General features: G+C 49.2%; 1 protein-coding gene across 2 annotated transcripts in view; it reads right to left on the bottom strand.

Annotated features, from left to right (window-relative positions):
* Window positions 1-27644, bottom strand: part of MAEL (maelstrom spermatogenic transposon silencer) — a 1256240-nt gene that overhangs the window by 93182 nt on the left and 1135414 nt on the right. For both annotated transcript variants that reach the window (XM_085621107.1, XM_085621108.1), the window contains one exon: window positions 13102-13180. In XM_085621107.1, the coding sequence (XP_085477233.1) occupies window positions 13102-13180 (79 nt within the window). The remainder of the gene's footprint in view (window positions 1-13101; window positions 13181-27644) is intronic.

Raw genomic sequence — 27644 nt, 5'->3', positions numbered from 1 at the left:
CTTATTAAATTGAGCATTACGTTCCCATCTACTACTTAATCGCAAACAAATGCCGCAGCCTTATTTAGGAAAAATTGGAAGCTACTTGACTTAGTGGAGTTAAACCAGACTCTGCACTCTGACCCCCCCCAAGAGGGTTCATGATATAAACCGCTTGGCTGAAGACACTGATAGATGGCTCCGTGAGGCCGCTGATCACTGTCTACCCACCATCACAAATAAAGTTAACAGACACCGTCCTCCTGCCCCCTGGTTCAACGACCTTTTAAAAGGAGAAAAAGCAAGATGTAAAGTTCTGGAACGAAAATGGCGTAAAGATTACGACCCTGATGCCAAAAGTACTTATCTGAAGGCTAGAAACTTATACCACACAGCCTGTACTAAAACGCGCGCCTCTTTTGTTTCTCGCTCTATTATGGAGGCTTCTAACAAATCGAAGACTCTGTTTAAACTAGTTAAAGACCTAGCGGGAGCTCACACCTCAGCGTTTCCTCCCCCACTGGACGTGAAACAGTGTCAGGATCTTGGCTGTTTCTTTGTGGAAAAAATTGAGAAAATTATCAGAGACGTGTCCGTCAACAATATTGTGCCACCCATTTCCACTGACTGGGACCCTATCTCGCCGGGTGATAACATCTTAGCAGCGTGGCCTCCCATCACGGTGGACTCAATGAAATCCATTCTCAAAAATATAAAGTCTGGCTACGCTAGGGATCCTATCCCGATAAAAATCCTGAGACTACTAGATGACCAGTCTCTGAAGGTTATTGTCAACACGTTTAATGCTTCATTCGAGGATTCGTCTGTCCCGACCCTCTGGAAACATGCCATGGTCACACCGTTGCTGAAAAAACCCAATGCTGAGCCTGAATGTCTGTCAAATTACAGACCCATTTCTCTTCTCCCCGCCTTTTTCAAATGTTTGGAGAGACATGTTCATTCGACCTTAGCCTCCTTTGTGGAACAAAATTCTCTTTTGCACCCCTCACAATCTGGTTTTCGTGTCGGCTTCTCTACAGAAACCACTCTTCTTGGAGTCACTGAGCATATCAGAAACCTACTGGATAAGAGTCAGACAGTCGCGCTTGTACTCCTTGACCTAAGCGCGGCCTTTGACACTATATCTCACGAAATTCTTATCAAGGCACTTCGTAGGAATGGAGTGTGTGGTAAGGCACTGGACTGGACCCGGTCCTTTTTGAGCGGCAGGTCTTTCCAAATAAATTCCTCCATAGCCTGCTCTGACTCTTTTGCAATCTCACACGGCGTACCACAGGGCTCTATCTTGAGCCCGCTGTTTTTCAATATCTATTTGAGACCTCTAGCTGATATTGCTGAAAAATCTGGACTCGCCCTGATGACCTACGCCGACGACTCTCAGATTATTTTCTCCCTCTCAGAGCCCCGTCCTTCTTCCTCTTCTCTCCTTAAGCTGGGGCTGCAAAACATCCTGAATTGGATGACCAGCAACCAACTAAAGTTAAATGGAGACAAGACGGAGGTTCTTCTCCTGGGTAAACAGCATGAGCTGTGGAATTCTTCCCACTGGCCTGACCAGTTGGCCACAATTCCTTCCCCAGTGACCCATGTACGAAACCTGGGATTTATTCTGGACAGTACTCTTTCTATGAGTAAACAAGCAAACAAAGTAGTGGGTCTTTGTCTTACCATTATCAAATGGTTACGGAAAATCATATGGATGTTACCCCTTTCTACTCAGAAGACCGTTATCAATGCCTTGATTACTTCTCGGCTTGACTACGGTAATGTACTGTATCTTGGCTCTAACAAAGCGGTAGTTAACCGACTGCAACTTGTTCAGAACGCTGCAGTCCGCCTACTCTGTAAAATCTCGAAACATTCGGAGGTCTCAACTCATCGCAAGAAACTCCACTGGCTTAAGGTGGAAAACAGAATTCGCTTCAAAGCTCTGACCGTGATGTTTAAAATCAAGGCAGGCACGGCTCCTAACTATCTTTTATCTCTGGCCCAGCTCTACCATCCTAAGCGTAGTCTTCGTTCCCAATCACTTTCATATTTTTGTATTCCAAGATTTAAACTGGCAAGAATGGGTGGCAGATCTTTTGCCTTCCTTGGGCCCTCGTACTGGAACGCCCTCCCCCTCTTCATTCGCAAGGAGGAAAACTATGACAGGTTCCGTAAACATCTTAAAACCTGGCTTTTTGACCTATAATCTCAATCAGCTTGTTCTGGTCATATTTATTGTTTTCTGCTGTATCTCGGCGCCGGGAAACCCTTTTTGGGTAGCTGTTGCACCTTACAAGTTCTAATAAATAAAATAAATAATAAATACCACCCCCGGAGATAGGTCTGCGAACTAAGTTCACACCAGAAAATTCTGAAGAAAAGAACGGCCAAAGAACAGTCTCTCCGTACTCAGCTGTCCAGGCAGTAGTGTCTTGTGAACATGCAGCGATGCCTACGTAGCTGCTGGACAGATGTCATTAAGGGGGACTCCACGTCCCAAAGCAGTGGTAGCTGCCATCGCCGTGGTGGATTGGGCGCGCAACTCCACTGGAAGCTCCTCCTTTGCCAAGGAATAAAAAGCTTTGAGCACAAAACGACCCATCTAAAAATGGTTCGTTTATGCACGGCCCGATCTTTTTTGGTGCCCACGTAGCCAAAAAGCTTGTCATCCACCCGGAAATGTTTTGTAAAAGGAAAGTACACGCTTTAGATCCAGATGGTGGACCCTCTCTTCTTCTTTGGATGGATGCGGAGGCAGAAAGAAGGTTGACAAAGTGATGTCCAATAAGGAAAGGAGTAACCACTTTGGGAAGGAAGGAAAGACGAGTTCGAAGGACAACCTTGTCCGGATGAACAGTCAGAAAAGGAGGCTTAGAAGAAAGTGCTTGGCGTTCACTCACCCTGCGTGCGGAGGAGATGGCCACCAGAAAGGCAGAAGTCTGAGAGGACAGTTATGTAGCGGCTCAAAGGTAGCACACAAGATATACAAGAACCAAGTTCAAGTCCCACTGCGGCATTACAAAGTGAACAGGAGGAAAAAGAGGAGTAATGCCCTTAAGGACGAGATTTACAACAGGTGACTTGAAAAGAGCAGGTTGATCTGGAAGCCTAAGAAAGGCTGAAATGGCAGAGAGGTAGCCCTATAGAGTGCCCAGAGCAGAGCCCTGCTGGGCCACTGTTTGTTGCAGTACCACATGGCGGTGGTGTTGTCCATGAACACCTGCGCTACTATTCCCCGGACAAAGTGAAGGGATGCTTTGAGTGCAAGACGAATTGCCCGAAGCTCCGGAAGGCTGATGGAGCCCGGATTCCGCCAGAGACCCGAGGCCTCGGATCTCCGCCTTCCCCAATGTGGCCGCCCCATCTCAGACTGGTCCACCCGCTGGCCCCCAGACCCACGGCAGTGGTTCCCACGTCTCCAGCCGCGAAGGGGCTGAACAGCTTGCGCTGGCCTGTGGCTCTGGGCGGGACATTCCTTCGGTAGCCACGAAAGGCAGACTGCGCAGGGTGGGTGGTGGAGAGGCCAAAGGATTTGGTCGTAGCCCTAGAGTCCTTAAAGTGCTCCAGCGCATTGTCTGCCTTGTCGCCGAATAGGCGGCAGCCATCAAAGGGCATGTCCATAAGAGTGGATTGAACATCCCCTAAAAAACCAGTCGACCTCAACCAGGCGTAGTGTCGAAGGGCTACCGACGTGGAAATCGTCCTGCCTAGTGAGTCAGTGGTATCCGGCCCACAGCCAATAGTAAACTTTGCTGCGTCTCTCCCTTCAGCAACTGCATGGGAGAGTACGGCCCGGGCCTCCTCCGGGCACTGGGGCAGCTTTTTTGATTCCCTATCAAGTGGTGCGTTAGGGGATGCACCTTTGGAGGTGGAGGCTTGGAGCACCAAGCTCTCAGGGGTGGGATGTTGGGAGAGAAAAGTGGGATCGGCCGGGTGGTGGCGTCGGGCAATCATCCTATCCACAGGAGCCCGTGTTGAGCATGGACCAGGTGCCCAATGGATGTCGGTGAGGGCTTCATTAAACGGTAGCAGGGGCTCTGAGGAACTCTCTGCCGGTTGAAGCACCTCTGTCAGGAGGTTAGCCCTGGCTGCAGTAGCTCAAGGTTGAGGGCCTCGGCCACGCTACGCAACACCACAGCTTAAGGCGCTCCCTCCTCCGTAGTGACGGTAGGAGGAGACAACATGCCAAGGTCTGGTGATTTATCCAGACCACTGGCAACCCTCAATTCCTCTCTCCAATCCAGTTCATAACCCAACTGGTCAGTTAAAGGGTCTACAGACTCCCCCTCACCCCTCCCTCCCCCAGTCCTCCTCCCTCTCCTCTGGCTGCCAATCTGGTCTAAAAGAGCCAGGGTAGAAAAAGGGCACAAAAGTATCAGTCAGCGCCAGATCCCGCATCGGTCGACACCGGTCTAGCTCCGTGTCTACCTTGAGGTGGAGGCCGGGGTTGACGCCGGCTGGGGACACAACCAGCGTTTGCTGCGGACGTGGTGCCTGTGGATTTGGCACGGGAGAGGTGTAATTAGGTCGACCGGTGCCGATCTGGATCCAGACCTGGATCCAAGGGGACCCTGCGGTGCTCTAGCCGCTGAAGCCCCAGGGCCCCCAGCAGAGTCCACAGGGCCCAACGGCACGCCGGTGGAGTCGGACTGCCCAAAGATGGCATGCATCGCTTCATAAAATTAGCGAAGCTGGGCAAGGGTCGTTCGGGGTCCCGGGAAGGGAGGGAAACTGAGTTGACCCTTCGGGCTCTGCATGCGGAGCCGCGGAAGGGGCACCACCCGCATCCCTTGTCGCGTCGGCCGACTGACGGGGAGAAGCCGAAGAGCGACGACGCATCTTCAATGACTTCTTGTGTTTCGCTTACCTGAAGAGTGCGAAGACTTAGAAGAAGACTGGTGGTGGTGGCTCCACGATCAGTCCCTCAACCGCGACCTCTAAAGGCACAGAGCTGACTGCCGGTGCTCGAGAAGCTTTAAGGAGCGCTTCCGCAAAGACTTCGGATTCATGGTCCGGCAGTCGGAGCACAACTTGGGATCGTGGTCGCGCTTCAGGCAAAACAGGCACACTAGGTGCGGATCAATCACCAACATCAGTCAGCTACAGGAACCGCAGGTACTGAAACCAGGCATCCCTCATGCACCAGGAGTTGATAGACTCAGCAACAACGGCGTCGACAAAAGTGATTGGAGGTACCGCTCTCTCCGAATCTGCGCTGGCTGGCGTGGACAAAAGAAAGAACTGACGCCACCCTCACACGCAGACTTCAATGTAGCTACAGCAACGTCATACCAGCGACCACGACGCCAATGACTAATGCGGAGCCGACCGACGCCACCTTTCGACGTGCAGGGGTATTGCTGATGAAAAACTTTCCGGATCCAGTCCGACGGTGATTCTAAGGTAAGGAATCTATAACTGTTTCTTTCAGATTGAATAAGTAAAGTTTGGGTAATAACAAATATATACACTTCCCAGGAGTGGCATTTCTGAGCTATCAATGACAAATCCACTTTTACTACAGGAGGGGGGAGTGTGTGAATCCAATGATAAGAAACATTATGAGACTGCTCCACAGCAAACCCCTATTGCAGCCTAAGGAGACTTCAGAATTTCCCCATGCTAACTTCTGGGAAGAGCAGACCTCAGGTAATGAAAACTCATATAGGTATTCTTCACTACCTGGACAGGGAACACAAATTGGTACCTGCCCTTCCTTTCACCTACCACTTGCTTCACCCCTTGATACTTACCCCAGGGTTGCTCTAGAGGCAGTGAATGGTCTCCTCAGGTTTGGTCACTGGCTTAGAAAGGCCAACCAGAGCATAAGTACAATTGCACGCACACAGACCTGCAGTGGAAGGCTGAACATATTTGGAAATACAAGGTCAGCACTACTTCCTAACATTTATAGAAAGGGCACGCACACTTACAGTGGAAAAGTGCCCAGAGCCCTAAGGCCAGTAAAAGAGAATCAGATAAACTCAGGAGGAAATAGCAAGAAGTGTAGAGAAGCACTACCTCAAGACTATCAGGTCTAACAAACGTCTCATTCTTAGTGGCATTTCTAAAATGGTAATGCTAAAAACAACTTTACTAGTAAAGAGGATTTATAATTACTGTTCCAAGAAACATGACAACTATTCCTTTCTAATCAGGAAAAGTAGGTTTAAAAGTGTATTAAGGAATTCCCAATCTTAACCTATGAGAGGAGTAGGTCTCACAGTTGTGAAAAACGAATGTAGGGTTTTTTCACAACTAGGACAAGCAAAAGGTACATGTGCTACCTTTTACTTACACAGCAGCCGGCCCTGTGGGCTACCTAGGACCTCTGCATGGGTGTCTTATGTGTAATAAAAGGGGAGTTTAGAACTTGGCTGGGGGTTTTAAATGCCAAGTCGAAGTGGCAGTGAAACTACACACACCCAGGCTCCACAGTGATAGGCCTGAGACATGTTTAAAGGGTTACTTATGTGGGTGGATCAATCAGTGCTGCAGGCCCAATAGTAGCATTTAATTTACAGGCCCTGGGAACATGTAGTGCACTTTACTAGGGCCTTATAGCTACAATAAATATGCCAATTTTGGATAAGCCAATGTCATCACATTTAAGGGAGACAGCACTGGTTAGCAGTGGTAAAGTGCCCAGAGTCCCAAAGCCAACAAAAACAAGGTCAGAAAAAGGGGAGGAGGAAGGCAAAAAGGTTGGGGTGACCCTTTAGATAAGGATATTTTCCAATAGAGTGCTTTAAGGACAACAAAGCTATGGCCAGGTCTGTGGGCTTGTCTACGGCCCCCTTGGAAAAAAAAAAATATTTTGCCTTCTGCCCCGGTTCACGGTGGGCCAAGAGCACTTTGTTTGCAGTGCTCCTTAGTGGCCCAACCAGTGCACCGAAAGTGATGGCAGTGGTTGCAGCTCTTCGATGACTGGCTGCTAAAGGCGGGCCCGCCCTGGCCCATCATCTCTCACCTTCAGACTACGGACAGCCTCCTACACTCGAAGTTGCGCCCGAATGACCCTCCGTTCTGAACGCAGTGTTGATTCAGGCCTCTCCTGCCGAGTGGAGAGTCCAGGATATTCAGGCTATGATTCCGATATTTTAGCATCTATCCTGGATTTCCTTGACACTGACTGATGATGTCTGCCTCATGGCCTCCAGCATCTTACTGGTTACTCATGCTTGCTGAAATATGCAGGCTCTGCAGTGGGACCCAAAGGCCCAGTGGGCACAGCATCAAGAGAATCTCTTCAACATGGTCCAGATCTTTGAAGGGAACTGTAAAAGATTTGCAATGGTGGTTACCGACCAGCAACTGGGTCAGTGGCAGACCCCCCTTCCCTAGCCAGAGCAGATTGTAGTAAAAGATGTGTCACTCCTGGGCTGGGGCGGCCATCTGGGACAGGTGGAGATCAAAAGGACTCTGGTGGAATCCGAGCTCCACATGAACCTGTTGAAACGTTGGGCGGTTCACTTGGCACTGAAAGCCTTTTTTTGTTCGATCAGGGGAAGGCGGGTGCAAGTCTTCACAGACAATTCCATCGCCATGTGGTACAGCAAACAGGGTGGGGTGCGGTCATGGACACCCCCCATCAAGAGGTCCTGTCTCTCTAGACATGGCTGGAACGTCAGGGTATTTTCCTGGTGGCTCAACACCAGAGCAGGCAAACTCAGCCAAAGATGCAGAGAGAATCACAAATGGCGTCTTCATTGGAAGGTGGTGCAGGGTGTCTTTTAGCAGTGTGGAGAGCCTTGGTTAGATTTGTTCGCCACCAAAGAAAACAAAATGTCAGCAGTTTTGAATGCTGGAGTTTCCAAGGAGACTTCAGAGATGCTTTTAGTCTGAAGTGGAGCTCCAGCCTCCTCTATGCCTTTCGGCCCATACCACTTCTGCCCAGAGATCTCAAGATCAAAAACTACAGGGTCCAAGTAATTCCTGTGACTTCAGATTGGGCACAGAGTACAGTATCCCCAGCTGTTGAGCATGACCATCAATCCTACAGTCAGGCTGCGTCTACGAGAGGATCTTCTGTCGCAGCAATAGGTGAGGGTCCTGTACCTGAACTGGCGCACCCATCACCTGCATGCATAGCAATCGAGCAACCACTTGACAGCTTTCGAGCTCTCTCCCGAAGTCTGACTGTTATTCTAACAGCAAGTTTGTGGCATGGTGTGCTTCCTGAAGCGTCTACCCCCTTTCTGCATCTTTATCCAAGGTTCTCATGTTCCCTTTATATTTGGTGTAGCATGGCTCGGGCTCAGTTAAAGGCTATCTCTCTGCCATCTCAGCATTTTTGTGGTTGTGGAGCCAACCGTCTCTCCTAAAATCACCTGTTGTGGCTGGGTTCCTTAAAGGCATGCAGCATATGTTTCACCTTACGCCATTCATCATGCCTCAGTGGGACCTCAACCTAGTCCTCACCCTTCTCATTTGTGCACCATTCAAGCCTCTGCACATTTACCCTCTTAGTCTATTAGCCATCTAAAGTACAGTTTTAAGTGGCCATAACATTGGCCAGGAGGTTCAGCGTATTGCAGGCACTCTGTACAACCTCCTCATATTACCTTCTAACCGGACAAGCTAGTTTTCGGACACGTGCCTTTGTTCTGAAGGTGGACTCCCTTCCAGGTAGGCCAGAATATCGGTTTGCCGACCACCTTTGCTCCGCCTCATTCCTCCAAAGAGGAGAGACCCCACCAACTAGACCCAAAAAGAGCATTGTCGTTCAACCATAATCGTACAAATTAATTACCAGCTGACTAAACTCTTCGTGGGCTTTGTAGGAGCTAAAAAAGGGAAGGCAGTGCTGAAACGGACCATCTCAAATGGATCGTTCTATGCATTAAGATCTGCAACGCATTAGCCAAGAAGCAAACCCCTGAGGGCTTGTGGGCTCACTCCACCAGAGGCAAAGCTGTGAGCACTGCGTTAACACACGGCGCCTGGGTCCTGGACATCTGTCGATAGCAATATGGCTCACTGCACGTGTTCACTAACCACTACTGCCTGGACAGTCAGGTCCGTTGTGACAGGCAGTTTGCCCGTTCAGTCCTGCAGGACCTTCTAATTTTAATGGTTTTGCAGTCTCACCTCTGATGAAGGTTTGCTTGGATATCTATTCTAAGAGAAGGAATTTGAGGCTAGAAGCCTCTATCAGATAAACAAGTTATTTACCGTCAGTAACGCCTTATCTAGAAGAGACTATCTGCAGATTCCGCACCGACCCGCTCATCCTCCCCACTCAACGAACCGATTACAGTGAAAGGGACACATTCTCAAGGCCTTAGTTTATCACACAAGTGGCCAATTCTCATCATAGCTCCACACTCTTGGCGTGGAAAGTCACTTATGTAACTGATATTAGCGTGCTAAATAGGTAACGTGTATGTCACTTCCAGTGCTGACGCCGCTGAGTCGAATGACGGCACACAGGAGTACTGCTTGAAAATCTTCTGGAGCCAGCCCGACGCCTGGGGATATTCGAAGGTAAAAAATCTGTGGCTGGATAGGATTTCTACTAGAGAAGGCATTACTGAAGATAAGTAACTTGTTCTATTCAAAGTTGAGCTGCAAGTGGTGCCTCAATTTGATATAAATGTGGAGGACTAAATTCAGCCCAAGCAGCAGGTATTTGAACTGAAAATTGAGTCTGTTCACCATTACCATAGAAACTTCTGATGTTTTTGCAAAATGAGGACTTTTAAGCATGCAACTTCCAGGTATTTTCCCAATGAACAGGAGCAAATTCAGTAATTCCTCACATTGAAGCTCCACTCTTCAGGATGGGCAAGGGTGTCAAAGTACTGCTTTCTTTGATTCTTGGACACTCGTCTACATCCTCTGGACCAGCTTTAAGAGCTCTGTGGTTAAAGATAGGATGTCTGTACCTTGTCTTCCATGGTGGTTTCACAGCACTTTTCTTTAGAGCATGTCTTTTTTGCCTTTTGTCCAGCACCCATCTGTCAAATGCCATATTTCGCCATTTGATGGACTAATGTTGAATTGGACCCCTCACTGGCAGAGAAGTTAGGTGTGGTGGAGACAAAGTCAAGTCAGGCTTCCTTTGACTAGGTTTGTGACTTAGAAGGTTGGTTATTTCGGTTTTGTTTGGATCAACCTTGCCCTTTGTGTTGTCTTTGAGGTTGGTCATAGTGATAAAATCCACAGCCTTCACCTGTTCGGAGGAAAATTATCTCTTTGGATGTAACAACCCCTTTGTAGTAATAGAAGTCTGTAATAATTTTGATGATGAAAAATAACTACAGATCTGGATGGTTCTGTATCAGATTAAATGGTTTGCAGAGCTTTAGCCACATGTTTCCTATAAATATTGTCACCATTTAAATGGTGTTTTACATTTTTTTGTTTGTACTTCAGGCCTAAAAGAAGTACTCTACTCTTTAACCATCCATAACATTTTAATGTGACAAAATTACCAATTTGCTAAAAGCCAAATGTCAGTGAATACATTGCCGAATCAATGCAAAGGTTAACTATCTTTACTTTAGAAGTGTCTAAGCTTGTTTTTTTTATCCTCTTCAGACACTATGTAAGAATGGCACTTTGTCATGCCAGAACTGCTGGTCTTATCTGGTGACTATGGCACATAGCATCCCAACATCTACCCTCCGTGTCAGGAGTGGTTTTACAGGGAGTAGAAGAGCTTCTGGATTTTCTCTGTGCCACATCCAACAACACTGACTATAACGTGGCCCGATTTATCAGGCACAAGGGAGTTGTTACTGGGGCATAGTATTTCTTTTCAATTGTAACTATATTACACGAAAAAATAGTAGGAATTTAAGGTTCGGTTGCTTTCCTCCCACAGCCTTTTAGATTTCTTTTTAAAATGATAAAGAAAACTGGATTCTTCCATCCATGTTATAGGCAAATTACATTTCTATGCTGCTAGCTCAACCAGAGAATGGAGAAGAGTTGTTTGGCATAGACTCTGGGGGAGCCATCACTAGGCACAAATAATTCATCCCACCTAAGTGCATGAGGTGGATTTATAATCTTGTAGGTTATCTTTAAAGTCATCTACATGATCACCTGTTTCACCATTGCCATCCTCATGGCAATCTTCAAAGTGTTTAATATGGCTATGGTCAAGATGTAAACAGACATCTATTCCTGAATGTCATCCCCTGGTAATATGTACGGCCATTATCATTCAAACATTATATTTAAGGCTCTGTCTGCATCAATGGAAGCCTGGTCCTTTGCACCTTCAATATAGACACAGGCAGAACTGAAGCCTGCTAAGGCAACCTCAATGGTTATGGGAAGAATTTGTGTTTTGATTTAGGATAGCCTTTGAGCAACGGTTTTACTCGTTCCGTATAATGATTCCAGTGTACCTCTTGGGGCTGGAATCATTGGAACAACTGGGTGAGCATTACAATGGCTGTCATTCACGGCATTAAGATGTAAATTAGTAAAAGTAATAGGATGGATGTGGATATACCACCTTATTATCATCCAAGCCTTACTCCATGTATGGCATGAAGAGCTGACTAGCATCCACAGCTTCTTGATAAACACTATCACAACTAAAGCATGATTTAATATGATGACTTGCATCATCATTCTTCATCCCCCACAACAATTACTGGTTGGTCAAAGAGAAGTTCAGGTGGTTGTGAAAATATTCAGAGAGAAAATCATCAGTGACTAAAGAATTCATATTGATGGCATCTTTGAAATATCTGCCACTGGTGACATAGCATTTCCTGCTGTCAAATGGTATCCCTTATCTACAACGAAAGAGCTTGCAACCAGCTGAGTAACAACTAACAGATTCAAGGTCAGTTGAGGAGTACTGTATAGAAGAAACTTCAAATGTTTATGCAGCACTTCAACCAACGATATCACTATCAATGGTGCTACAGAGACAGGATGTTCATTGATGGTGCATCAATTGACAGCCATAGTCAATGGTGTTGTAGACCCCATCTTTGATGGCAGATCTTGGAAGCTGAAAGTTTGATTTCTTCTAAGCAATCAACTACTGCTAACCTGATGCAGCTTTTTAATATGCCTTTGAACAGTGCAGCGAACTTAAACATCTTAGCAGACACAATGAGCTTACCTGACTCTGCTGAAACCAATGGTGATAAACATAGCCGACAGAGCAGAATCGACAATGTGTCCTTTTTGAGGCTGCAGTAGCAGAACTCGGTAGATAGGAATATCAGATGTAGGTAATGGAATAACTTCTATTGATTTGGGATTAAAAGCATATTTCCCTCAGTGCATCTGGCTCAGAAACTGAGGCATCATTAAAAGATCTGAAGACTGCACATTAGTGGCAAGCTCAGTGGGCCTCTTCAAATCACCTCAGATGTTCTTTTTTTTCGCCAAATGGAGGCTTTATTTTTTAACTGAGTCATTTGTTCTTCTTTTTTAAGTGCCAGCCTATCCCTATCACCAGCATTTTCTTCATGTACTTGACACAAATGTCACATTATATGGCATTGTGGTTAAGGAACAGAAACATAATGCTCTTTCTGTGTTAATCTTTAATGTGGAAAAGGCTTTAATGTGCTATGTATGTAAGACCTCTGGTCAGAAAATCTGTGGAAGTAAAAGTCCACTGTGCTCAGATATCCCACTTTCATCAGCAAGATCATCATCATCCTGGACTCTTAAAAATAATGCTTTTAAGCTCTCCTAATGATACACATACCACGCTGCTTCTTTCCTCATTTATAGATGTTATGGTTTATGTAGTGCTGAGAAAGGGTACGTTCCTTAGACTTTCTTAAAAGTTGGAAACACTGCCCTTTGATATGATATGCAAAAGTGTTTCAGGGTTCACACATGCAGAGGTGAATTATTGTAATGCTTGGGTATGTCAATAAAGCTACTATGCAGGCACAGCATGATGTCCACTGTTCAGAATGCATCTTTGAACTTCAAGAATTTTAGTGAGACTTTATAAGATCCATTTAAGGACCGGCAGTTATTTAATATTAACTTAATGTATTCAATTTCCCCTCACAACAACAAAATGGTCTGAAAAAGAGTATACAAACACTTTGTGACTGCTAAAGAGATGTACTTGAGTGCAACTTACAGTTGCAAAATTGTCTACAAGAAAATGTAACATACCACTATTTGGGGCTGCAACATTATCCATACAGGAATCACTGAAGTATCGTGGGTTTCCCAAACTTGCATTTTTCTGCCGCTACAAAAGAAAGGAAATCTTAATCAACAGTAAGTTATCATTAAAACTGTGGATTAGACTGGTCACACATTCTTCATTTTCCAGAGATGAGACAGAGGAAGGACACCATTGGTCTGGTAAAGGCAAATATATTCAACTGAAGCTGCCACTGAAAATAGTTGGCTATGCACAGAGGTGTACACCAGTCTCTCCAGGATGCCCTTTGCGCATAATCTGGAAGGTTAGTTGAACTATATCTTAAACCATGAAGTAAAGAATGCAAGAAACGCCAAACAGCTCATAATTGATTCAAGAGATAAACAAATATAATGGACAGCCTTAGAAAAACAAAATTATTTATTTTTCGTTTATTTTGATCAAACCCATTAGCAGTTATCCTCATCATGTAAATAGACAAATGATTCAAAAGATTCCCCTGTTCAATCTTTCAACTGAATCTTGCATGCAAACCTTCGCATCACCCAAAATGCACCGTCAATGGATCAGTGGTGGAGTGTAAAAACTGAGCTGCCAAAAGCGGACTCTCCAATGGAGGGTGGTCATGGACGAAGGTAGACATCCTGGCTTACCTGAAGTTAATATAACCCTTTACTAAGTTAGTGTATACTGGTGGGAGGCTACTGAATTTTAAACAGCTGCAATACTCGGCCTATAGCTGGTAACAATTGCAATCTTCTCAAATTATCCTCAAAAAGACTTCCCTGACCTGTTGCAGCGACAGGAGATACCCCTGAAGCGACAGCCTGAGTGAAGGACAAATGCTCAGGAGTTCGGAATACCAAACTTTCCTTGCTCAGTCTGGTGACTTGGCCCAGTCTGTCTTGATCTTCTAGAACCCGGGGCAGGAGCAGTATCACCAGAAAGGCATACATGAGTCCCGGGTTCCAGTCTATACAGAATGAGCCTCAGAGAGACTGTCTTTGAAAACGCCAAAGAACAGAAAAGCTGACATTGCGTGTTTTCAGAGGTGGAGAACATATCTAACCAAGGTTCCTCCAAATCTTGGAAGAGACCTTGCACCACCACCGGAAGTAGATGCCATTCGTGATCAGCAAGGCATCTGCAGCTGAGTTAATCTGCCATGGAGTTCAGAGATACCACCAAGTACTGTGAAATCAGGAAGAACTCCAGCCAAGCCCTGAGGCGCAGAGCCTCCAGGCACAGATCCACAACCCCACTCTGCCCTGTTTGTTGCAAAATCACATGGCGGTCAATTGTATGTGAAAACTTGAACCAGCCTTCCCTTGATGGATAAGAGGAAGGCTTTAAATTCAAAGAGAACAGCTCTCTGCTCCAGCAGATTGATGTTGAGGTGAGCTTCTGCTGCAGAGTCTTCTGATCTCCATCTCTCCCAAAGGGCCAACCCATAAGTTATGCATCTGTCACTACTGACATCTCGGGAAGGGAGAGGGGTCTGCTGCCGACGCAATCATGGGTCATCGACCAACACTGCTGATCTTTTGCATTTCCCCCCGAAATCTGGAGCAGGTCAGATTCCCCTGGTGCTGTGCCACTGGGACTTCAGGTCCCACTACAGAGCCTGCATATGCCATTGAACAAACTTCACCAGCCAGGCCATTAGACCCAGGAGCCTCAGAGTCTGTCGCACGGAGTTCAAGGCAGAGTTTGAAACACCGGGATAATAGCGCAAATGTCCTGGACTCTGTTCCAGAGGATAGGCGTGGAACTGCAGTGTCCAGAATGGTTGTGACGAAAGGGAGTCAGGTGTGACTTTGGCATACGGACAGTGAAACCCCACCAACTGCAACTGCATAAAGTCCGCCATAGTCTGGATGTGAGTGATGCGAGCCAGATGTGCTGCAACCACATGCATCACTTCAGTGAACACCCAAGCGGCACAGGTGAGGCCAAAGGGGAGCACAATGAACAGGAAAGGCTTGTGGCCTACCATGAACCACAAGTAATGCCCACAGTCATGCAGAACAGTAATGTCGAAATATATGTCCTGAAGGTCCAACACCACCATCCAGTCTCCACGGTCCAGGCCAGACAGAATCTTTGCCAAGGTGAGCATCTTGAATGTCTTTCTGTAAAATGGCGCTGAGAGGTTGGAGAGCTAGTATAGGACGGAGGGCTCCGCCCTTTTCCGGCACCAGAAAGTATCAGGTTTAACAACCACGTTCTAATTCTGATGCAGATGCACTCTTGATGGCTCCTTTGGTCTGCAGAACCTGCACTTCATGATGGACCAAGGGGAGATGGTCCTCCCTCAGCGGTTCTGGGGATGGTGGTAAAGGTGGAGGGGTTTCCAGGAATAGAAGGGCATAAACCATCAGTACAATTTGGAACCCCCCCCACACCCCTTGTCGACGTTATATCTTGAAATGGAGGAAAGTGGTGCCCGATCATGGGTATGCTGAATTTAGGGTCTATTTAAGAGGTTTGGAGGCTGCAGCAGCCAGAGGAGTGGGGGACTGGACCATACATACATGGGGAGTGGGCACCCTGTCCTTTACGGGATAAGCATCCCTGCCACTGGGAAGCTTGCTGGGCTGGTGAGCAAGGCTCCTACTGCGGATGCCCATGGAATTCCCGGCCACGGCAAGGCCTAAAGGACCGTCGCTGGTGCCAGGGGCCCAAGGAAAGGCTTTCCTTTGAAGCACTCAAGCTTCATGTCAGCTTTGCTTCCGAATCGGTGGGTGCTAAAGGGCATGCCAATCAGAGATGATCGGACACCACCCTAATACCGGAGGCATGGCAGCGAAGTGCCACTGTTGAGGCCATGGTCCAGCCTAAGGAGTCAGTGGTGTCCAGCCCACACTGAATGGCGTACTTTGCTGCCTCAGCCCTCTTCAGGCAACATGGAAAACAGTTACATAACTGAAGTCCACAAGGCTTGGAAATTTAGGCCAGAGTCACGCGGTGTTCACTAACGCCAATGCTAAGCTAGTGGAAGAGAAGAATCGCTTATCAAAGGTGTGCAAGACACTCGGATTTCCTATCTGGTAGGGAACGTGCATGGGTTAGCCTTGGCTGTCGAGCCCTGCACCACCAGGCTCTTGGGGAGGGAAGCTGGGAGAGGAAGGTTTGGTCTCTAGGGGTGGGACGAGGTCAGCAGGCAAGCACCCTGTGCAGGGTTTGACCCATGTCCCCATGAGAACGCAAGGGCCTCAAAAAAAGGGGAACAACCCTGGCCCCGGGTAAAGCACCTTAGTCAAGACATTGGTCTCGACTTCGACTGATGGCAACTGCAGGTCAAGGACCTCTCCCGCCCTGCACATTACTGTCACATAAGATGCGCCATCCTAAATGGCAAGGCACTGAGAAGAAACCAGGCTAGAGTGTGGAGAGGTGCCCAGGCCACTGGCGCCATCAAGCTTCTCTTAAAAGGTTTTTCCTCGGGTAGGTTTAGTACTCAAAGCGGCCATACATTGGGCCCTTCAGGTAAAAAGGGTCTGTCCAGGGGCGGCCGGTCCAGAGCTGCGTCAGAGGAGCACCCTCTCAGAGTCAGAGATTAGAGTGGCGTGGTGGAACTTGGGCCGGGAAGAGTGGTGGCACCCATGTCGGCGTCATCTGGATACGGGTGAGGATCCAGAGGAATCAGCTGACGTCTATGGCGATCCCGATAATGGTAATCCAGCAGGGGCACCATTCTGTCCTGTGACAGCTTTCCAGATCTGTACTGTTCATATGGAAATAAAGAAACTGATGTAAGCAGGCCAGGGTGATGTCTATATAGGCACCATATACATCACTCTCTACATGGACGGTGTGATTGTGGAGCCATCAGGCGCCACCTACCGGTGGGCAGAGGTACTGCTCAAGATGTTCCAGTACCAGTCTGACACTGGGGGGCATATTCTATGGTGAGGAATCTGTGGAAAGAAGTTTTCAGAAAGAGACATTCTATAATGACAAAGGTTTTTTTACACTACTGCTGAGAACCCATAAACTTGCCTGATTCACGCAGGTGTTCACCAATGGCAATCTTGTATAGGGTGACCACTAACATGATAGTGTTTGATATAATCAAGATTACAATGCTATTATTAGTAGCTCAAGATGAATTCCAAGGAACATAAGTAGCTACTAGTAGAGTAAATGTTGGAAATCCTTGGCGTACACCTTTGAAACAATTAGTAAGACCCTTTCACATAAAGAGATGACTCGCCAACCTGGAGTCTATATTGTATTCTTCCCCTTACTGGCTGGTCAGTGGTTGCTGCAGCAGGAGGATAACTGCCCCTGCTGGTGTGAACTGCCTCTGCCGCCACCGTGCCTTCTGCAGTGGCTGAGAAGTTTGGTATGGGAAGGATGCATTGGTAGGTAAGAAATATGCAGCTAGATAGAGTCTACTACATAAGGCATTATCAAAGGTAAGTAACTTGTTCATCTGACAGAGACTTCTAGCAGCAGATTCCTTCTCTTAGAATAGCTACCAAAGCAATCTCTCTCTGCAGGAGGGTCCGCAGACTGTTGACACAATATGTCCCGGGGACCTATTGGGCGAAATGCCCATCTCACCAAACCGGATTGTCTAGGGAATAGTGCTTGGCAAACGTGTGCAGTGATGCCCACTTAGCTGCTTGAGAGATGTCCAGGACTGGGATTCCTCTTGCTAGCGCTGTGGTCACATTTGAGCTATGATGAAATGAGCTTTCAAGCCCTCAGGGGGGTTGCTTCTTGTCCATTGCGCAGCATTTTGTTATACAGAGGACAAGCGATCTATAGATGGTTCTCTTGTGAACTGCCTTCACTTTCTTCGTATCTGCAAATTCCGCAGAGTTCATTTTCCACCCAGAAGTCGTTGGTACAATTGATGTAGATGCTCTTTTTGATAGAGGTGGTGGAGTCTCTTCTCTTTCTTGGAAAGGTGGGGTGGGGCAAAAAGTAGGCAGGGTGATGTTCTGCCAGATATGAAAAGCTGTAACCACATTTGCTAAGAAGGAGGCAGGGCTCTGGAAGACCAGTTTTTTCAGGGAAAAGAAGGTGTAAGGGGATTAACAGAAAGCGCCTGCAATTTGCTAACCCTCCTGGCAGATGTTAATGTCAGGAGGAAGACTGCTTTGATGGTCAGCAGCCTCAGAGGGCAGCTTTGCATGGGGTCAAGTGGTGAATACATTGAGAAGGTGAGAACTAGATTAAGATCCCATTGTCGCATAATGAAAGGTGTAGGGGGGAGACATGCTGCAACCCTTTTAAGAAACAAGTCACAATAGGTGACAAACTGGGAGGGTTGATCCTGCAACCACAAGAAAGCTGAAATGGCAGAAAGGTATCCTTTAACTGTGTCCAAGGCAAAGCCAGCCAGGCAAGGGATAAGGCAAAATAAAAGAACTTCAGACAAAGGTGTAGGCAGCGGATCAACGCATTTGGCAGCATATCAGCAGACGTAATCGTTTTTGTGGAGGGAAACATGGTTGCCAGAAAGACATCACACAGTTCCGGAGGGAGGGTGGTCAAATACCCTCAACTGTGGCTGCTTAATCCTTATGCTTATAGATGTACAGTGTGCAGGTTTGGGAGAAGGACCCTACCATATTGCTGTTACAGCAGATCCGACAGGAAGGGCAGTCTGATTGAAGAACAGACACTCAGGCTAAGGAGTTCAGAATACCAGACTAACCTTTCCAAATCCAGAGCCACTAAGATTACTTAGTCTTGGTCATCCTGATCTTCTTGATAACTCTGGCAGGAATGGTATTGGTGGAAAGTAGTACAGGAGTCCTGAGCTCTACTCAAGAGAAAATGAGTCTCCGAGTAGGAAACACCTTGGTCAACTCCAACGTGCAGGAGTGCTGACTTAGCACGTTCTCTAAAGTAGCGTACAGATCTAACCAAGTTTGTCCCCATTCTCTAACGATGCCTTGCACCACCTCTGGATGGAGACGCCATTTGTGATTTGCAAGGCATCAATGGTTTAGTTTGTCTATTCTGGCTTTCAACGAGCCTGCCAGATGTTAAACCATCTGAAAAATGCTATGTTTCAGCCATGTCCAGCCAGAGACAGAGGCCCTCTTGACACCTGGTCAACAACCCCACCCTGCTTGTTGCAATACCACATGGCAGTGGTGTCCATGAACACCTGAACCAGCCTTTCCTTGATGGAAGAAAGAAAGGCTTTAAATGCCAAACGAATAACTTAACAGGTTGCTGTGCAGCTGAGATTCAGTTGCTACCAAAGTCTTCTGATCGCCACCTCTCCCAGATCGCTGCCCCAACCCAGGAGTGACTTATTTGTCAAGACAAACTCTGGGTGGGGAAGGCAGAGGGGTCTGACGCTGAGCCCATTGCTGTCTGTGAGCCACCACTGCAGATCTTGTGCATTTTCCTCCGATATCTGGATCAAGTCGGAGAGATTCACCCGATGTTCCACCCACTGTGACTTCAAATTTCACTGCAGAGCCTGCATATGCCATACAGCATGCTTTACCAGCAGGATGCAGAAGGGCATGAGATCCAGCAGCCTCAGAGTCAGTCTCACCAAAATCTTGAACTCCACAGATGTGCTGCAACGACCACCAACTTGGTGAACACCAATGAGGCACTGTTGAGGCCAAAGGTGAGCTCAACAAACTGAAAATGCTCTTGGCTTACAGTGTACCGTGTGTAAGTTTTGTGGGCAGGAAGTATGGGGATATGCAAGTAGATGTCCTGCAAGTACAGCACTACCATCCAGTGTCCAGGGCAGACCACACCTGAACTAAGGTAAGCACCTTGAATTTTTAATTTTTTCAGGAAATGATTGAGAGGGTGTAGGTCTAGGATAGAATGGAGGCCTCATCCTGGTTCAGCACTAGAAAGTAGCAGGAATAACAATGCCCTACTTCTGATGTGGACACCCTATCGATGAATCTTTTGGCCAGAAGAGCCAGCACTCAATGTCGCAAGAGCAAAAGACAGTCTTCTGTCAGCCAAACGGAGGACAGTGGCAAAGGTGGCTGGTTCTGCTGGAAAGGTATGGCTTAGTCACGCTGGACAATATGAAGCACCAATTTGTCCCGCCATTGGGGCAAGTGGGGAGAAATCCAGCCACCAATGGGGTGCCTGCGATTGTGAGAGGCCAAGTTAAAAGGGTTTGAGGCTGCTAGGGAAGGCAGATTGGGTCGACTCTGGCCTGGTTTTCTCATGGCTTGTGAGAGTCAGGTCTACAATATAACCAAGGTCCCTTGTAGCCATGGTGACTAGAGGGAAAATGACGCACTATAGCCACAGAAGAGGGAGAAGGCGGAATGAGGCTGTCGCTAGGCCACAGTGAGCCCCAACGACCTAGCGGTGGCCCTACTGTCCTTGAAACATTAAAGTACCGAATACGCCTTGTCACAAAGAAGAGAGCCGTCAAAGGGCATTTCCATAAGGGATGCCTGGATATCTCCCAACAAGCCAGTTCTCAGCGAGGCATGACAGCGGAGCACCACTGTGGATGCAATGGCTCTGCCCAGCGAGGCAATAGTATGCAATCCGCATTCTATTGTGAACTTTGTCGAGTCTCTACCATCAGCAATCGCTTGAGAGAGTAGGGCTCGGGCCTCCACTGAGGCCATAAGCAGCACTTGTGCAACCATATCTCACACAGTATGGGAATACTAGCCCAGCAGGCAGGAAGAGACCACAGACCGCAGTGAGGCTGGTGGAAAAGAAAACCCCCTTCCAAAAGGTATCCAGACTCTAAGATTACCTATGCGGTGGTGCTCTATGGAACGCACAAGGGTAGATTTTGGCGGTAGAAGGTTGGACCGCCAGACTCTCAGGGGTGGGATGCCGAGTAAGAAAGGTGGGTACCCGGGAGCAAGGCAATGGAAGTGGGAGATTGGTCTTGACTTCAACCGTGGGCAGCAGAAGGCGCAGGGCCTCAGCTGCCCTCTGAACCACCATCACATGCAAAGCCACTTCTTACATAACCACTGGGGGAGGAGAAAGGAGGCCAGTGACAGGTGAGGTGCCTAGACCACTTCAACCATATCCTCATACCAGGTGCAGTCAGCCATAGACTCTGCTATGGGTTCGGTATTGCCCTAGATATCCTCCGATCCCTTCAATTTTTGTTTCTCAGAGGGTTCTACAGGGATCCATCTTCAATGCAGACACTGTGGGCCTAGTTGGTGCTGGAACAGAAGTTGTACGATACAAATCCAGCTATGTACTGGAATTGGGAATCATGATGGTTTCAGCGCCACTGCAATAGTCCCCGTAGGTCAGAAAGTAGCAGCCAAGGCCAATCCGGATCCACCATTGGATCCTGAGGGCCCAGCTGGCGCCAAGGGCGGCCTTGCTGGAGGAGCCCCAGTCGGAGCCTCTCCCGGATCCATGGTGCCCTAAGGTACTTCAGATAGATCCAGCCATCTAAAAATCAGGCTCATGGCCTCACAAGCACTCTAAGTTGGATGGGGGGTCACTCATGGAAGTGTGAAGCAGACCCAGGGTCAGGCGCGAGCTCCACAGGTACAACCTGGAAGCTGGGCCAGGACTTGTGGCATCGTTCTCACGTCTTATCTGATAAATGGGACCGGAGCAGAGAAGTCGAAGAGCATTTAGCTCCTTGGACTTGTTCTTTGGGAATCACCTGAAAAAGTCCGGGATCGCAGCGATGACTGGCACAAGCAACTGAGCACGGTTCTGGGACCTCCCTTATGAACGGGACCTGGAGCGGTAAAGATTTGTGTTGCGAGCAGTCAGAAGCTTCGTGGCCCAGCTCGCGATGGCCCTCAGATTCTTCGTCCTGCAGTTCACGCAGGTCTTGGAGTGGTAGTCCCATTCCAGTTACCATAGACACAACAAGTGGTGTCTATCACCAACATTTTTTTTTAACCACAAGAATGTCCCTTCTGCAGTTTGATAGTTGCTTTCTCTCTAATTAGGGCAAGCAACGCAAGTGTGATCAAAATTGGGTGGGGGGTTCCTAATTGTGTAGTGGTGATCCTCTCCTGAACAAAGTTCACAAGAGAAACAAATGAAATGTCCAACCTGTTACTATGGGTGGGAAGGGAAAGAGACCCTTTTCATTAAATAGCCCTCACTCACTCCAATAGTGACATACTTCATCATAGGGCTCACCCGACTGCTAAAAGTCGGAGTGGGCTTGACAGTGTTTCAGGGAGCACTCAAGGATATTGTGTATGGGGGCGTACTATTAAAGATAAAATTCCTCACCCACTCCTAAAGAATTCTTTAATGATGGAGTGGGAGGGAAGGTTAAAATATATACACTAGGGTGTTTTAAGGGTGTGATGATCCTGTGACCCTTAGTCTAGCACCAACATGTTTCAGCCCTCCTATCTGGCCTTAATAGGTCCTGTGCTTTCCTTAGGGTGGGATGCAAAGAAGTTACTTCCCCCAAAGATGTGTGCGCGTGTCAACTATTTGTTTCCGGCACTCTTCAGTGATTAAAAACTGGAACAAGCAGAATACTTGCCACTGGTCTCGATAAAGAATTACTCCTGTAATTAAGGGCAACGGATTCCCAGAGGGAGGGCAGGAGGGAAGCCTTATTGTCACACTTTCATCAAAGGTCCTCCCTGCAGGGACCTACTGATCCGTGAGCTCCCCGGCTTGTACGCTATCACCAACATTTGCCTGGGACAGGTACCACGAAGCTGGAAACGAGTTGGTTTCTTCCAAGAAATACTCCAAAAACAGGTGAAAAAAGGCTACTGGTAGAACTCGACAAACTGTCGCAACGTACAGTCAAAAAACATTTGATGGCAAGGAAATGAAGGAATTGAGGTCAGAACGCTCAGGGTGGTGCCTAAATAGTCACCTGTACATTATTTCCAGCACCAAAGACAGCACACAGCACCGAATGGTACTACATTCTGGCATGCAAGGAGACTGCTCAAAAATTTCCATATCCATCCAAAGTCTGAGGAGTATTCTAAAGGAATTGGCATCTAGAAGCCAATGAGATTTCTTGGTCACTGCTGGGGACAAAGGAAAGTGTTCTCTTTAATGCATCTCCATCTGCTGGAACCTTAATAATGTCCTAGGCAGGAACTTTGTGTGACAGGAAGCGCAACGTCATGAAAAACGTAAGTTTCCTCTGACTGGTCTAAGTCGTAGCACTGGATGACACCTGATGATTTGGCTGGGATTGTCCCTAATGAACAAGTTACTAACCTTCGGTAACGATGTATCTGTAAGAAACATTAGTTAGTTAGATTCCTCACCTTAGAATATCCCCAGGCGTCAGACTGGATCCGGAAGATTTTTCGTCAGCAATACCCCTTGCGCGTCGCTAGGCGTCGTCTGCGGCTCCGCGTCCGTCGTCGGCGTCGTGCGCCGGGATGACGTCGTCGGAGTACTTAGACGCCGCCCTCGCGCGCTGACGTCAGTTCTTGTACATAGCCTTCCGCGCCAGGAACGCAGAGCCATGCAAAGACCGACACTGGTGCCAAAAAGAAAATCTAGGGGCCTGAAAGGACAACCTTAACCCTAGATGTCAGTTCGCAGAACGGGGAGGATGGGTGGGTCGGTGAGGAATCTAACTAACTAATGTTTCTTACAGATACATCGTTACCGAAGGTTAGTAACTTGTTCATCTGAAAGAAACACGTTAGTTAGATTCCTCACCTTAGAATAGATACCCAAGCAATACCATCCCCGGTGGTGGGTCTGCGAACCAAGATCACACCAGAAAGTCCTGGAGGACAGAACGGCCAAAGAAGCCATCCCTCCGGACTTGGCTGTCAAGGCAATAATGCCTGGCAAACGTGTGTAACGAAGCCCACGTCGCCGCCTGACAGATGTCCTGCAAAGGGACTCCCCGTCCCAAGGCAGTAGTAGCCGCCGTGGCCCGAGTAGAATGGGCGCGCAGCCCAACAGGAGGGTCCTTTTTAGCCAAGGAATAGCAGATTTTTATACACAAAACGACCCACCGAGAGATGGTTCGTTTGTGCACAGCTTTCCCCTTCTTAGCGCCCACGTACCCAACAAAAAGCTGGTCGTCCACCCGGAACTGTTTTGTGCGGTCCAGATAAAAGGAGAGCGCACGTTTTGGGTCCAGACGGTGGAGCCTCTCTTCCTCTTTGGAAGGATGCGGAGGCGGAAAGAAGGTGGGCAAGGTGACAGACTGCCCAAGGTGAAATGGAGTCACCACTTTAGGAAGAAAGGAGGGACGAGGCCGAAGGACAACCTTGTCCGGATGAACAGATAGAAAAGGAGGCTTTGAAGATAAAGCCTGGAGCTCACTCACCCGTCTAGCCGAGGTGATGGCTACCAGAAAAGCAGTCTTTAGAGTTAGAAGACGAAGAGGGCAATTGTGAAGAGGCTCGAAGGGAGCGCACATCAGGAATGTCAAAACCAGATTCAAGTCCCACTGAGGCATTACAAAAGGGACAGGAGGGAACGTGTGTGTAATGCCTTTGAGAAAGCGTGTAACCACAGGGGACTTGAAAAGAGAAGGCTGATCAGGAAGCCGCAAGAAGGCGGAGATGGCAGCAAGATAACCTTTCAGGGTGCCCAGGGCAGAGCCCTGCCGGGCCAGAGAAAGAAGGAAGAGGAGAACCTCAGAAAGAGGGGCGGAAAGGGGATCCACAGCCATTGCTGTGCACCATGCCACAAATTTGTTCCACCGGCAGGCGTATACCGACTTTGTGGAGGGACGCCTGGCTGCCAGAATGATATCACAGACTTCAGGAGGCAAGTCAAATGGCATCAACTGCCGCCGCTCAATCTCCATGCATGGAGGTGGAGGCTGGACAGGTTCGGGTGGAGGACCGTCCCCTGCTGCTGCGACAGAAGATCCTCCCGAAGGGGCAGACGTATCGGGGGATCGGTCAACATACTGAGTAGCTCGGGATACCAGTATCTTCGTGCCCAATCCGGAGCCACCAAGATGACTTGGGCCCGGTCGCGCCTGATCTTCTTCAGCACTCTGGGCAGAAGTGGTATAGGCGGAAAGGCGTACAACAGACCGCAACTCCACTCGTGACGAAAAGCGTCGCCGAGCGAGTGCCGCCTTGGAAATTCCAACGCGCAGAACTGCTGACATTGCGCGTTCTCTTCGGTGGCGAATAGATCTAACCAAGGCTCTCCCCACTGCTGAAAGAGACCTTGCACCACTTCGGAGTTCAGACGCCATTCGTGATCCATCATGCACCGGCGGCTGAGTTCGTCTGCTCTGGCGTTCAGAGAGCCCGCCAGATGTTGAACCACCAGGGTGACGCCCTGGTGTTCCAGCCATGTCCAGAGGCGCAGAGCCTCCTGACAAAGGGTCCACGACCCCACCCCGCCCTGTTTGTTGCAGTACCACATGGCGGTGGTGTTGTCCGTGAACACCTGCACGACACTTCCCCTGACAGAGGGAAGGAAGGCTTTCAGTGCAAGCCGGATCGCTCTCAACTCCAACAGGTTGATGTGGAGACGAGACTCCGCCGGAGACCAGAGGCCTCTGATCTCCGCCTCTCCCATATGGCCACCCCATCCCAGGAGGGACGCATCCGTCACTACGACATGCTCCGGTTGGGGAAGGGAGAGGCCCTTGCCCTTGACCCACTCGCGGTCCGTGAGCCACCACTGCAACTGCTGTGCAGTACCCTCCGAGATCAAGACATGGTCGGACAGGTTGCCGTGATGCTGGGCCCACTGAAACTTCAGGTCCCACTGCAGAGCCCGCATGCGCCGCCTGGCGTGATGCACTAGTAGGATGCAGGAGGCCATCAGCCCCAGAAGCCGCAACACTAGCCTGACCGAAACCCGGGATAGAGGCCGAAAGATGGGAATCAGGGCCTGTATATCCCGGACCCGCTGTTCCGGTGGATGGACCCGGAACTGCGCCGAATCGAGAACCGCTCCGATGAAGAGGAGCTTCTGAGAGGGACTCAAGTGTGACTTCGGCACGTTGATGGAAAACCCCAGCAAATGCAGGAGATCCGCCGTAGTCTGGAGGTGGGAGACGACTGCCTGGGGCGAGCCCGCCTTCAACAACCAGTCGTCGAGATAGGGGAAGACTGGGACCCCTGATCTGCGCAGATGAGCTGCGACCACCGCCATCACTTTCGTGAACACCCGAGGGGCACTGGTGAGGCCGAAGGGGAGCACGGTAAACTGAAAGTGCTCTTGGCCCACCGTGAACCGCAGGTAACGCCGGTGGGCCGGCAGGACGGGGATATGGAAATATGCGTCCTGCAAGTCCAACGCTACCATCCAGTCTCCAGGGTCTAGGGCAGCTAAAACCTGAGCCAACGTTAGCATCTTGAACCTTTCCTTTCGGAGGAAGGCATTGACGTTCCGGAGGTCCAAGATAGGGCGCAGGCCCCCCTTGCCCTTCTTGGGAACCAGAAAGTAGTGGGAATAACAACCACGACCTACTTCTGGACTCGGAACGCGCTCGACGGCCCCCTTGGCCAAGAGAGCCGAAACTTCCTCGCGGAGAAGATCCAAATGATCCCCCGAGATACGGTGGTGCTGCGGTGGCATGGCTGGAGGGGTCGTCTCGAAGGGGAGGGAGTAGCCCCTTCGGACGATTTGCAGCACCCACCTGTCCGATGTTATGGACCGCCAGTGGAGCAGGTGATGGCGAACTCTGCCGCCCACTGGCGTGGTATGGGCCTGAAAGCTCGGACTAGGAAGGCTTTGAGGCGGATGCTGCCGGGGTGGATGTGGGCTGACCACGTCGGCCTCCATTTCCGCCACGGCGGAAGCCACGTCCGCGACCGCGCGCAGGTTGGTTCTGCGGCTGGTGGCTTTGCGGACGTGAGGAGGCGCCCCTTCCTTGGCCACGAAAGGGGCGAAAAGCGGAGGTGTGCGCCCGCGGAGCCGAGAGGCCCAAGGACTTGGCCGTAGCCCGGGAGTCCTTAAAGCGGTTCAGCGCACTGTCCGCCTTCTCACCAAACAGGCGAGTGCCATCAAAGGGCATGTCCATGAGGGTGTTCTGGACATCCCCGGAAAATGACGTGGACCGCATCCAGGCGTGGCGGCGGAGCGCCACCGTGGTGGAAATCGCCCGACCTAGCGAGTCCGTGGTGTCAAGCCCACATCTTATGGCGTGCCGTGCTGCATCCCTCCCATCGGCCAAAGCCTGGGTAAGACGCGTCCGGACCTCCTCCGGACACAGGGGCAGCACGTCCTCCACCGTATCCCACAGGGAATGGGAATAACGGTCCAAGAGACAGGCGGTATTTAAGGACCGCAGGCCCAAACTAAGGGACGAGAACAGTTTCTTGCCAAACTGCTCGAGTCTCTTGGAATCCCGGTCCGGCGGAGCGGTCGGGAAGGAGGATTGGGAAGTAGAGGCCTGGATAACCAGACTCTCGGGGGTGGGGTGTTGGGACAGGAAACTGGGGTCGCCCGGAGCAGGGCGGTGGCGCCTGGCAACGTTCCTATCCACAGGAGGAACTGTGGAGGGCTTGGACCAGGTGCCCTGCAGAACGTCAGTGAGGGCCTCGTTGAACGGCAGCAGAGGCTCAGTGGAGCTTGCTGAGGTTTGAAGCACCTCAGTGAGGATGTTGGTCCTCACAGCCACGGCAGGCAACTCGAGCCCAAGGGCCTCAGCCGCCTTGCGCAGCAC

The sequence above is a fragment of the Triturus cristatus genome, chromosome 8 (genome assembly GCF_964204655.1).
Source record: "Triturus cristatus chromosome 8, aTriCri1.1, whole genome shotgun sequence".
NCBI lineage: Eukaryota > Metazoa > Chordata > Amphibia > Caudata > Salamandridae > Triturus > Triturus cristatus.
The sequence above is the reverse complement of the archived record's forward strand: the minus strand, read 5'-3'. Positions and strand labels throughout refer to the sequence as shown.